This window comes from Schistocerca nitens, chromosome 8, assembly GCF_023898315.1.
Source record: "Schistocerca nitens isolate TAMUIC-IGC-003100 chromosome 8, iqSchNite1.1, whole genome shotgun sequence".
Taxonomy (NCBI): Eukaryota; Metazoa; Arthropoda; class Insecta; order Orthoptera; family Acrididae; genus Schistocerca; species Schistocerca nitens.
The window spans coordinates 96,226,686-96,240,693 of NC_064621.1; the positions used below are offsets into that span (position 1 = coordinate 96,226,686).

The window sequence follows — 14,008 nt, forward strand, 5'->3', positions numbered from 1 at the left end:
GCCACTTGAGTGTATTAAACATCTCCGTAACGCTATCACGGTTACCAAATAACCCTGTGACGAAACGCGCCGCTCTTCTTTGGATCTCCTCTATCTCCTCTGTCAACCCGATCTGGTACAGATCCCACACTGATGAGCAATACTCAAGTATAGGTCGAACGAGTGTTTTGTAAGCCACCTCCTTTGTTGATGGACTACATTTTCTAAGCACTCTCCCAATGAATCTCAACCTGGTACCCACCTTACCAACAATTAATTTTATATGATCATTCCACTTCAAATCGTTCCGCACGCATACTCCCAGATATTTTACAGAAGTAACTGCTACCAGTGTTTGTTCCGCTATCATATAATCATACAATAAAGGATCCTTCTTTCTGTGTATTCGCAATACATTACATTTGTCTATGCTAAGGGACAGTTGCCACTCCCTGCACCAAGTGCCTATCCGCTGCAGATCTTCCTGCATTTCGCTACAATTTTCTAACGCTGCAACTTCTCTGTATACTACAGCATCATCCGCGAAAAGCCGCATGGAACTTCCGACACTATCTACTAGGTCATTTATATATATTGTGAAAAGCAATGGTCCCATAACACTCCCCTGTGGCACGCCAGAGGTTACTTTAACGTCTGTAGACGTCTCTCCATTGATAACAACATGCTGTGTTCTGTTTGCTAAAAACTCTTTAATCCAGCCACACAGCTGGTCTGATATTCCGTAGGCTCTTACTTTGTTTATCAGGCGACAGTGCGGAACTGTATCGAACGCCTTCCGGAAGTCAAGAAAAATAGCATCTACCTGGGAGCCAGTATCTAATATTTTCTGGGTCTCGTGAACAAATAAAGCGAGTTGGGTCTCACACGATCGCTGTTTACAGAATCCATGTTGATTCCTACAGAGTAGATTCTGGGTTTCCAGAAACGACATGATACTCGAGCAAAAAACATGTTCTAAAATTCTACAACTGATCGACATCAGAGATATAGGTCTATAGTTTTGCGCATCTGCTCGATGACCCTTCTTGAAGACTGGGACTACCTGTGCTCTTTTCCAATCATTTGGAACCCTCCGTTCCTCTAGAGACTTGCGGTACACGGCTGTTAGAAGGGGGGCAAGTTCTTTCGCGTACTCTGTGTAGAGTCGAATTGGTATCCCGTCAGGTCCAGTGGACTTTCCTCTGTTGAGTGATTCCAGTTGCTTTTCTATTCCTTGGACACTTATTTCGATGTCAGCCATTTTTTCGTTTGTGCGAGGATTTAGAGAAGGAACTGCAGTGCGGTCTTCCTCTGTGAAACAGCTTTGGAAAAAGGTGTTTAGTATTTCAGCTTTACGCGTGTCATCCTCTGTTTCAATGCCATCATCATCCCGGAGTGTCTGGATATGCTGTTTTGAGCCACTTACTGATTTAACGTAACACCAGAACTGAACGCTTCACGCATAGCCCTCCTTACGCTAACTTTGACATTGTTTAGCTTCTGTTTATCTGAGAGGTTTTGGCTGCGTTTAAACTTGGAGTGAAGCTCTCTTTGCTTTCGCAGTAGTTTCCTAACTTTGTTGTTGTACCACGGTGGGTTTTTCCCATCCCTCACAGTTTTACTCGGCACGTACCTGTCTAAAACGCATTGCTGAGCTTCTAAATTTTGGCTAACAATTGTGCTAGTGACATTATACTACAACAAAAGCTGTAGTTGCCTAATAACAAAAGCTGAACTGTGCACACAGAAATCTTTTCCCTATTTAATGCATTCTGCTTTGTTAACTAGGAGGATGGTGACCAGTCCCTACACAGTATGCAATTGCTGTTTATTTTGTAGAATGCTTAAATAACGTTTCCACACCATAAAGACTATGTTTCATAATTGAAAGAATGTTAGCTATGTGACAAATTATTCAAATACAACTCATCTACATAGCTGAGCTTCTAAATTTTGGCTAACAATTGTGCTAGTGACATTATACTACAACAAAAGCTGTAGTTGCCTAATAACAAAAGCAATAAAGAAAGTAAACTTCATTTTTACAGTTGATGTCCAAAGTCAAATTACATAATGAATTTAATCCTTAAGATGCTATGAGTGCAAGACAACATATTCCATCATTTGTTTATCTTATCCTCAGGATTAATCGTCCGTATTGCAAAAAAAGGTGCCAAAGAGCTATTGCAATTCAGTGAATTGCCTCTGCTCAGGACAAATTGCCTTATATTAAAATGTGACATGTAATTTGGTTTTTGCTACACTATAATCAAAGTATTCTTTCTATCTAATACTTAACAACGTTTGGGTGAAAGAAAAATACATTATTGATAAGGAACATACCTGAACAGTCTGTCTATGGTCTCTGTATATGTTAAGACGTACAACTGCTTTGTTGAATTCTGGGTTTGTAGACTGTATAACATCATAGTCCAAATGTTCTTGGTACTCGAGTACATCAAGGCCTGAAAGACAGAGTCCAGATTTATTACATTAAAAGGGTAAAACAATTTTTTATTTTTCATTTTAGAGAACTTTATTGTAATTAAAAAATTTTCTATTCTGTAACTATTTTATGTTGAAATTGGACTGGGTGCCCTAAAATATTCCTGCCACCCCCCCCCCCCTCCTCTATCTCAAAACGGGCACTAATGTGTAATGCTCCCTCTATAACCTAATTGTGTGTCAACCATTTTCAAAGATCCTCAAATACTAAAATTTTAAAATCATGTGTTGTATGTATAATATATCTGATTATAACACAAATGCTGAGTAATGTTAACAAAGGACTGATAACACTGTTCAGAGGTCATATTGTACAAATTGGATCACTAAATTAAAAAAAAAAAAAGGTCAATCAACTCTTGATCTTGGGCATATGGTTGTAAGGACATATCTTGAATGGATAGTTATAAGAGCATACACATTTCAAGAGAAGCATTAGCTAGCTCCAGTCAAATAAAAATGAGATAGATGGAAAAAATAAGTAAACTGTTCTTTATTTCAAAAGTAATCAGCATAACTGTTTATACATTTATCCCACTATGGGATAAGATGGTCAATATCCTTTATGAGAAAATGTTGGTGGTTGCCTATGGAACCATGATTGTACCCAGGCACGCACTTCTTTGGCCGAAGCAAATCAATGGTCATGAATGTCTTTCTTCAGGGTTCTGAAAATATGGAAATCATATGAGGAAAGATCAGGACTGTATGGAAGACGTGTAATGGCTTCCCAGTGAAACTTCTGCAGCCTAGCTCAAACAACTTTGGTAACATGTGAGCAGACAATATCCTGCAACTGAATGATGCTGTTGATCAACATTCTAGGGCATTCGGATTTGGTGGCACACTTCAATTTCTGTGAAGTGTCCACATGCACACCTTGCCCAGTGGCAATATCACTCAGAACAATTTTTCATTCAGGCTCCATAACACTGTATCAACAGCACTAGGAAACCTGCATATGTGTGAGAGCCTGCATATATGTAAAAGTTTTTGTTACAGTTCATGGCAGAGGTCTCTATACCCATTACCTATTATCAGTCAGTTAACAACACCAATACGTCTAATGTCAATCACTGACACCACAAGAGGCATTCCATAACATGACAACCAACAGTCTACAGAAGCAACAGAGTGGAGATGACAAGCAATCATTACAAGAAAATGTTGTAAGACTATTGTACTCAAGAGATATGTATTCATCTGTAAATTTTTTCACAGCTCAGTTGGTACATCACAGAAATAACATCAGGTATCATTTCTTTCTATATCCATAAAATGAATGGGTCCTTTCAACTTTTGTAAACATTTCCTAACACCAGCAGCAAGATATACCTTGTGCTCTCATGTTAAGGGTCGCAGTACTCACAAAATGCAAGGCTTCCTTGCGATAAAGTAATCTTGTCAAATGGTACAAATTCCTCTACATTCCATTATGCAACAACATTTCTTTCAGTGAAAGATTCCTATCAGCGTGGTAAGAACCCTCAATGCTGAAACTACATCTTTGAAAGTATCTTAGACATCTGAATATGATGGAGAAATGTACGTAGTTACAATGGAGGTAGTTCCTCAAAGCAGTTTTCCGCTGTAAGGAAAAAATTTGTTACTATTAGTAAAATATGTGAAGGCTGTGGCAATAACTATGATAGTTTCTGAGTAGTCTTGAATTATGTCAGTGACTAGGTTACTCTGCATATTGCTTCTTTTTTACAGTAGCTTCAGGAACTTCACTGATGCCATAGCAAGTTGATAGCGTATTGGAGTACTTCCTATTTCATCACCCCTGTGATAGGTTAGGTACTGGAGGCCCTATATCGCTTTCAAAAGTGACCTGCTTCGCTTCACGTTTGTTGTTATCCTGGTACCAAGTTATTACTCCATATCCTTCTGTTATGGGTACACATTATTTGATTAGAATGCTCTCCTTTGGCTGTCAAGCCTTTTAGACAGGATTACCCTGAAACTGTTGTGTCCCTCCTCCCGCCAAGGACTCATTCCATTAGGATATGGTCAGGAGTACCAATGACTCCACAATAACATATGGACCAAACTTTTCTTCTGACTTTATACAATTATTCTGGATGTGGATCATGCGCTGTCATATGTTGCACAATACCCCAGACATTTGGGAAGAAGTGATATGTCTGCCTTCCACCGAAATTAATGTGAGCCACCTCCTCCTGGGAGGCTGGAATGATTCAAGAGTAGGCACAGCTACAAATTTTTTTTCCGTTCAACAGTGATAACCTGTTTACTAGTTTTTTTATTAAGATACATAGAGGTGAAATTCTTATGAAGGATGATCAGCTAGAATACCGTATGTTTATATCTGATGCTCTAAATTGTGATCATATGTGGTATCTGACACGTGATCAGACTCCCAAGTATCAACCTGTGGATATGAATAGAAACTTTTCACAGGGAATAAGCACCAACACATTACTCCAGTTAATAGTGAAGGAATAAATCATATTTCAATTCCCAACTGTGGGAAGTTATTTCACATCGATAATATTAAACATGAAATACATTCCTGATGTTCTGCAAAATATTATTTATTTGATCATGATTTGACTTTAGGCTTCTTATGCCTTTGTCAGGTGACAACTTGCACCCAAGAAGTGGAAAGCTGGTTCAGATCAAATAAATACTATTTTGTAGAGCACCAGGAATGTGTTTCCTATTTAAAATTGTTGGCATGTTCTGTCAGGCACCAAGGAAAATTTCAGTTAAGGTTATTTCATAATTTCTGCAAAATGAGACATGCCCTAATTTCATAAGGCTAAACATTACCCTGTTCAACTGTGTCCATGATTTGACTGGGGGCAATGCCAAGAAGGGTTTACTATTCATCCCCATACTTTGTAGGTTACTGTATACTGTGTTGTTAGAATGCATACCAATAAAGCTGCCGCTCATTAGCGCGTTCTACTCTCACACTGGTTCAGTTATGAATCTTTAATTGCTTGCTAATTGTTACAAATCTTTGTCAAACTTCAGAAGCTATTTTAACACTGTGCCATGGTAACCTAATGTCTCAGCTGCTTCATAGGAACCGCACCATATTCAGTCAATTTAATTCTTAATATTCAACAATAATAACAGGTAAAAAGAAAAATGGGAATAAAAACACAAACCTTTGAAGACAAACTCAAAAAGTGTCTTTAAGTTTTCAGGACTGGGACTTGTGACAAATATATTAGAGTAACCAAATGCAATAGCTGCTGCAATTGCAAGTCCAAGAGCTGCAGATTTGCCTCTGCCTCTTGCAGCTGTCAGAGATACAGTTGAACGTAATGATTTCTCTGAAATAGCTTCAATGAATTTCAAAAGAGCCTTTGCCTGAAACATAAATACAAAGAATTTATATTATAAACAACAGAACCAGAGTAAAAAAATGATGATACATAAAAATACTTAACACACATGTTACTGGTGTCTACTACCAGCTTTAGCTACTTTAATAAGCATTTGTCTGAAGCTATGGGGGGCGGGGCGGGGGGGGGGGGGGGAGGAGGTCAATTATGAACCAGAATTCTTTTCTGTAAAATTTATTAAATGAAGCAAAACAGAATACACCCAACAAATTTTTCTACATAGGCTTCTGACACATTTTCCCCATAGAACTGGCAATTCTTATGCTATCCTTGAACAAAGAAAAGGGACATGTGCACAGCTACTTGCACACGAACTTCTCTACTGCTGAGCTGTCAATCTGGTGTCCTTCCCAAATTGTTCTTTCAGTGGTCCAAACAAGTGATAGTCACTGAGTGATGAATCTGGACTGTCATGAGGATGTTCCACAGTTCCCCAACGACTTTACTCCAGTTGATTAAATCAGCAGAGTGAGGCTTTGTATTGTCATGTAGAAGAATCATGACCAGTGGCGATGGCTTGAGCACTTCCATAGCTTATGCCTACTATCGAAGCAATTCTGGAAAGGTTTATGAGCAAAACTTCTGCAATAAGACACTGTGTGATACAAATGTTGTCTGGTGTGATGCTTGTCTGTGATCATCTTTGGTGGGTTATGTTCCCCACAGTTACCCATCCTGCCACAAATGTTTTATGTCACTGCTACACTTGGATCTCTGAAAGGGTTTCTTCCCCTAATTGTGCATGGAGCCCCCTCCTAATTTCAGCACGGTTGGTGCCTTCTTTTGCAAGAAACTTGAGGATCACACGATGCACAATAGACTTGTGTACCTATTGCTTGCACATGGTGACCTGACACAAGCAGTCATGTCATGTTAACTGCAGCATCACAATGCTATCTCCAACACCCACACCAATATCCTGTCACAGTTGTGTCCATTTATGTCCACTACTATAGCCATTCTACTATCATACTCTTCAGGTTCATATCTGATACACCACTGAAGTACTTCATGCTACTCCTACTCCAAACATACAAGAAAAACGCCAATATGAAGAAAAATCACAGGAGAAAGAACAGTCCAGTGATGTAACACACACACACACAAATAAGTACATTGTCATTCATAAAACACATGTGGATCATTTGTTACATTAACACTTCTTTTATTTTAGGGATCCGACAATTTTCCTTTAGAGCTACTAAGAATTGTTTTGGTGATAAGAAATCTTGAACGACGTTTTTCCTCAGCAGCAGAGTGTGTACTATTTTTGAAAGATTCTGGAAGATTAAAATTGCCTACCAAACTCTGAATTAAACTTGGAACAATTTTTGTCTGCCACTTCTTTCAATTCTGAATTGCCCATTATTCTGATAAAATATAATGGAAGCTGTAGTATTAATATATTCTTCAGTATGCTTTCATTGGTTGCATTAAAACCTCTTCCAATTGCAGCATTCTGTAATTTTGTACATTGCTTGCAAGTTGTCCATTGTGCTATATTCTTTTCAAAAGTTAGCTAGTTCATTTGTTTTAATATAATGCACTATTTTTCATCTTGTACATTGTGGAAATGAGGTTGCAGGTCTGTAGTTTTCGATTCTGTCCTCCTCTTTTTGTCTTGTCTCTCTCCTGTCTTGTGAAGTAGAATAATTACAGCATTGTTCCAGTATTAAAGAATTGTCTTCTGCAGATACAGTGCAAATATCTTTTGTAAGTCCCTTTTGTATAATTTTTGACCCACAGTTAACAATTTCTATTGAAGTGCCATGATCTCCAATGTCCTTTTCCTTTCTTCATAACTTGAATGGCTTTATACATCTCATTTTGAATTATTCCATAACGTAATAGTTTTGATTGATAACTGTAAGTGTTTCTGATTCACATCTTGAACAATTCATACACTCAAAACAATAACCTACAATTGTTTGTGCAATTGTCTCTCTGTTAACTACAGTGTCATCTGAAATCTTATCTTAACTGATGAAATTTGCTATCTACCAAACACATGTTTCTGTTTTATTTACTTCATTCTTTTACTATTTTTAACTGATTCTCATGTCAAATTTTCATTGTACCTCTTTACGTCCTCTTGGCGACTTTTCAGATAGTTTCATTTGGTACAGCATATTTTATTGTGTTCCTATTATCACCTCCTAAACAGTTATCTGCTTCCATATGATATTTCCTTTTTCTTTCTTCATTCCCGCAACATCTCATGCTGTTTGCCTGAGTACCTGTTTAAATAACTGTTTCATTATCTGTATCTGTTAAGAACAAGAATGTAGTTCCTCTTTGAAAATTCTATGTTTCTGCTAAACTTTAAACATTGTTACCATTTAGGTGACCAACAGACAACTTACGAAAAACGCCTAGCTAACATTTCCCAACAACTACTTTAGTTCTGAATATGTGGCAGCTTTAAGTTTGCCTCACACATATCACACAACAGAAACAGTTCAGCTCACTATCAATGTGTATGAAGAAAACACTGATATGAGAATAAACAAGTTACACTAACGGGAAACATACTAGAAAAAGTCAGGCCCCATTAGGAGACACAAGAAAAAAAAGCATGCACATCTGTTTAAGAAAAACACACTCACTGGCATGTAGCAACGATGTGAAAGTTGTTCATATTCTGTAAGAAAAGCCCTCTAACAACTAGCATATAATATGCGTTTATCATATATCACAATTATTAAGAGTGCTGATGATGTCTTATATTAGAAAAAGTACAGGAGAATAATAATGTGGCTATGTAGACTTCCAGTGTATTAACAGATCAAATTCTTGTTAGGTCTTCAGCAGGATCAAACAGTCATCTGCACACAATACTTCCACGAGCCGGTTAAATTTGGGACTTATGTACATATTTCCAATGTGCAAAGTGTTTAAATACATGCTCACAAAGAAATAAATAATCTGCTTTTGTGAAACTGATACTTTCTGCCTAAATGTAAAGTTATTTAAAATATTATCCTGCAGGAGATCAGTTAAGGAGAAATAAGCTCTGAGAAAATATTATTTAATGAAAAGAGGAAGTAAATTAAGATGAAATGGGAGATATGAGAGTGAGGAAAGTATCTGACAAAGGTTGGAAAGACTCTTGTGAAAGAAGTCCCCGTCAGTATATGAGATTTGCCCAGAATTACTGAGATCATTGGGGGAACCAGTTACAACAAAACTATTCTCACTTGTAAGCAAGATATATCACAAAGGTGAAATACTATCAGACTCTATTAAGAAAGTGATAAGTACAGTTCCAAACAAGGCAGGTGACGACAAGTGTGACATGGCTGCAAAATACTGAGAAGAATTATTTACAGAAGAATCTAAAAACTTGTAGAAGCAGATCTTGGGGAAGATCAGTCAGGGTTCTGGAGTAATACAGGAACACACAGTACCACATTGACACCATGACTTATCTTCAAAAAAGACTGAAGAAAGGCAAACCTATATTTATAGCACTTGTAAATTTAGAGAAAGAATTTGACAATGCTGAGTAGAATGCACTCTTTGAAATTCCAGAGATAATAAGGTTAAAATATAGAGCGCAGGAAGTAATCTACAACTTGTACAAAAACAAGACTGCAGTTTTAAGAGTTGAAGCACAGGAAAGGAAAGCAATAAGTAAGAAGGAAGTAAGACAGGGTTGTATCTTATTCCTAATGTTATTCAATCTGTACACTGAGCAAACAGTAAATAAAACCTAGGAAAAATTTTGAAAAGCAATTTAAGTTCAGGGAGAAGAAACAAAAACTTTGAAGTTTGCTGATGACATTGTAATTCTGTCAGAGACGGCAAAGGACTCGGACGAGACGTTGAATAAAATGGACAGGTTCTTGTAAAGGGGCTATAAGAACATCAACTAAAGTAAAAGAAGAGTATTCAATTTAAATCTAGTGTAATGCTGATCAAATTAGCTGTTGTGTGGAAAAACTCCTAATAATTTTGCATCCATTTGCCACCTCTTCTTCAACTGTTACTTTAATAAACATAACATAGCCTCTAAAGCCTTTTAAAAGCAACCATCCTTCACTATACATGAGATAACTGTCATGAGAGAATGCAGCAACTGTGTTGGTATTTAACCCGTGAGAAGGCGCGCTATGAGCATTTCTCTCACACAAAAATTCATTTAGATAATTGTGTATGTTATTAACACGATAGTGCGGCGAGCGTCTCAGTACCTTTCTAAGCATTCATCCCCTCCCCGTGCACCACACTTTCACGTCTCTCAGTGTGCCTGTGACCTCGTAGTGAATCGGTTGTGCCACTGCACTGTAAAGTGCAGCATTTTGCTCATCATGCACCTCTCCGTGTAAGTATTTTTTTTCTTGTTATGTAAATGTTTATTTCTTGCTTTATTACATTTTAACAAACTGAAGGCAATTTTATTTTTAGTAATTATGTTCCTTATTATATACAACGTACAAAAATCAGTATGGATGACCGACAAACAAAACAAATACTTGCATGGCTGGAAGACCTTGATTTGGACAAAGAATGTATATTGGATCCGGATGATACAGACGACGAAAAATTTTCACGAGAACGGGATTGTAAGATGACAGACGTGGTTGAAAAAAAGGCATTCATTGGATTGTTGTACATGGCTGGTTTGAAGAACACAAATCATTTGAATGTAAAAGGAATGTGGACTGATGATGGTACAGCCTGTGATTTTTATGCAGTAACAATGTCCATAAAATGCTTCTTATTTTTGTTACGAGTGTTGCATTTTGATGATATCAATACTTGGGAGGCAAGAAAGCAAGCTGATAACCTAGCGCCTATCCGATAAATATTTGAGGTCTTTTTAGACACTGTAACAACAATTATACATCCAGAGAGTACTGTACTATTGATGAAATGTTGGAGTCATTCAGGGACCGCTGTAAGTTTCGGGTATATATATCATATAAATCCGCTAAATACGGCATAAAAATCTATGCCCTTGTAGATGTGAAAACCTTTTATACGTGTAATTTGGAGATATATGCTGGAAACTAGCCACTAGGAAATTATAATTTGAGCAATGCGGCTGCTGACATGGTCAAGAGGGTTGCTGCTCCTATATTTAACAGTGTTAGAAACATAACACTGGACAATTATTTCACATCAATTCCACTATTCAAAGAATTGAAAAATGTCTACAGAACAGCAGCAGTCAGCACATTTTGGTCAACAAAGAACAGATCAATGCCTAGTTCCATTTTTGGTTTCCGTGAAAACAATGTCATCGTATCTTACACACCAAGGAAAAAAAATGAAGAAAATTGTACTTATGTTATCCTCACTCCACAATGACGATAATATCGATCAAGAGACAGGTATTGAAGCTAAACCAGAAACTGTTACATTTTATAACAATACTAGAGGAGTTGTGGACGTTATTGACTAAAAGAAAGAGGATTACTCTGTTGCACGAATTTCTTCAAGGTAGCCAATGAGACTGTTCTTCACTATTTTGAATATAACTGGGATCAACGTGCAAATTATATACAAAGAAACCACACGAAGTGTACTTGCAGGATGTGTATTCCTGAAAGATGTGGCTATAGAGATAGTGAAACCACATATTTCACGAAGAATAACACTGCAGAACATTTCATCAGATCTAAAGTTCCAAATAAAGTGGTTTGTACGTCTTCCTAATGTGGAAACAAAGACAGGACCCAGTGGCTTTTGCATGCTTTGTCCAAGAAGGAAGAATAGATGCTCTAAAAAAGCATGTACTTTGTGTCACAAATCATTCTGCACTGAGCATGTGACATTCATGTGCAACGGAGTTTATGAAGGACACATTTCTCCAGATACTATGGAAGACTGATCAATTAAAATATATGCGATTTTTGATTTTTTAATATATTATATTCATTATATGTGCCATAAGTAAATAACCACAGTTCAGAAGACTTTATTTATGCCTAAGACTGCATTTTTTTGTTACTTATACCTTAATAAATACTATGATTAGGTAGATAAGTGCCTTTCATTTCATACAATGATTTTTTATTATAGTATTATATTTCCTTTTAGTAAAAAATATGATTTAAATAGTAGCAAGAGCATTTGCTCCCACATGCTAACTTTCTCACGGGTTAAATTTTTTATAAATATCATTTATTTTTCAGTCTTAGTTGCACATTTTTTAGAGTGCGGCTAGTTTCCATCTCCCTGGATCATCTTCAGGCCTATATAGTCACACTGTAAAAAGTTTGCAACTGAAATGACATAAGAATTTTTTAAATATCAATCATCTTTGGTCATTCAATGTTCTAATGCTTTGTAGTCAATCATTACATGCTGCTGTCTTCAGATCAAATTTGTTGGTTGCTTTTCCACTGCAACTCCCCACAGGACAGCACTGCACAGTGGATTTTACTAGGGACGAGCCTCCGGCTGTACTTAGCAGCAGGTAGATATCTTCCATAGAGCTGTCTTTGAGTGTTGCTGCATGCCTGGAAGCCCTCTACGAAAAACATTCGCAAATTTCCTTCTTAGATTGCACCACTGTGCAGAGACAATTTCATTTTCATTTTTTTGCCTCTCATAATGGCAATTTCCTTCCACACCACAAGGTTACATCTCTCAGTCCACCCACAACATCAGCAACATTGGTATTTCTGTAGCAGTCATAAACATTGTGGTTCACTCATATTCTTCTTTATGCAGACACTTTTTGCATGAAATCTTTCTCCATGAGAAGAACTCTGTTTTATATCTTTGTCAACTGTAAATTGAGCTTAGTGGCAAAATTGTCACATGCGATGAAGAAGCTAAACTATAATGCCATGGTATTGTAGGTGTTATTGTGGATACTTGTTGTAAGTTTTGAATGTCAACAATGTAGGAAAAGATAGACTGTTACTTACCGTAAAGATGACATGTTAAGTTGCAGACAGGGAGAATTAAAAGGCAGTCACATAAAAAGCTATCAGCCACAACAGCATTCATCAGCAGAAGAGAAGCACACACCATTCATACATGTGTTTTTCTTTTGCTGATGAAGGCTGTGGCCAAAAGGTTTTTTATGTAAATGTCTTTTAATTGTACCTGTCTGCAACTCAACGTGTCATCTTTACAGCAATCTATCTTTTCCTAAATTTCTGACATTTCTAGCTGGAGTTTCCAGTGTTTGATTTTGTTGTTAAGTTTTGCTGTGTTTAGACGTGATTGAGTGTTTTGGTTTCAGATAGTTTTGTATGTACTGTTAAATATGATAGATTCTGGATTGCAAGTAGTGCTAATTCATCTATGTTAAATTCTGAACATTTGACTATTTTTTTTGTCCAACTTCCTAGAACTCACAAACCAAATAACTATAAACATTTTAATCTTTACAGGATGTAACAAGATTATGAAAAGGATAGTTGCTACTCACCACAAAGCAGCGACGCTGAGTCGCAGATAGGCATAACAAAAAGACTGGCACAAAATGAGCTTTCGGCCAACAAGGTCTTTGTCGAAAAAGGACAGACACACACACACACAGACACTCAGTCAAATGCAACTCACACATACATGACCACAGTCTCTGGCAGCTGAAGCCACACTACGAGCAGCGGTGCACGATGGGAGAGACAACTGGTGGGGGGGAGCGGCAGTAAGGAGGAGGCTGAGGGAGGGATAGCAGGGTTGGTGGGGGATGGTAAAGTGCTGCTAGTGCGAGCACGCAGGGACGAGGTGGAGAGAGAGTAGGGCAGCTAGGTGGAGTTGGGAAGTTAGACGGAGGGTGGGGGGAGATGGAGAAGCACAAAGACAGAGTGTGTTGGTGGAATAGGGGGCTGTATAGGCTGGAATGGGAGCAGGGAAGGGGTAGGTGGGTAAGGCCAACAAGGTTGAAGCCAGGAGGGTTACGGGAAAGTAGGATATACAGCACGGAGAGTTCCCATCCGCGCAATTTGGAAAATCTGGATTTGGTGGGAAGGATACACATGGAACAGGCTGTGAAGCAGTCATTGAAATGAAGAATGTTGTGTTGGGCAGCATGCTCAGCAACAGAGTGGTCCTGTTGTTTTTTGGACACAATTTGTCAGTGGCAATTCATACGAACAGACAGCTTGTTGGTTCTCACGCCCATGTAGAATGCAGCACTGGCTGCAGCTTAGCTTGTAGATCACATGACTGGTTTCACA

General features: G+C 37.8%; 1 protein-coding gene across 1 annotated transcript in view; it reads right to left on the reverse strand.

Moving 5' to 3' along the window:
* LOC126198938 (RNA cytidine acetyltransferase) overlaps nt 1-14,008 on the reverse strand; it is a 91,632-nt gene that overhangs the window by 50,096 nt on the left and 27,528 nt on the right. Inside the window, exons 6-7 of the mRNA XM_049935578.1 lie at nt 5,625-5,829; nt 2,323-2,444 (exon numbers count right to left, since the gene is read on the reverse strand). Coding sequence (XP_049791535.1) covers nt 2,323-2,444; nt 5,625-5,829 — 327 coding nt within the window. The remainder of the gene's footprint in view (nt 1-2,322; nt 2,445-5,624; nt 5,830-14,008) is intronic.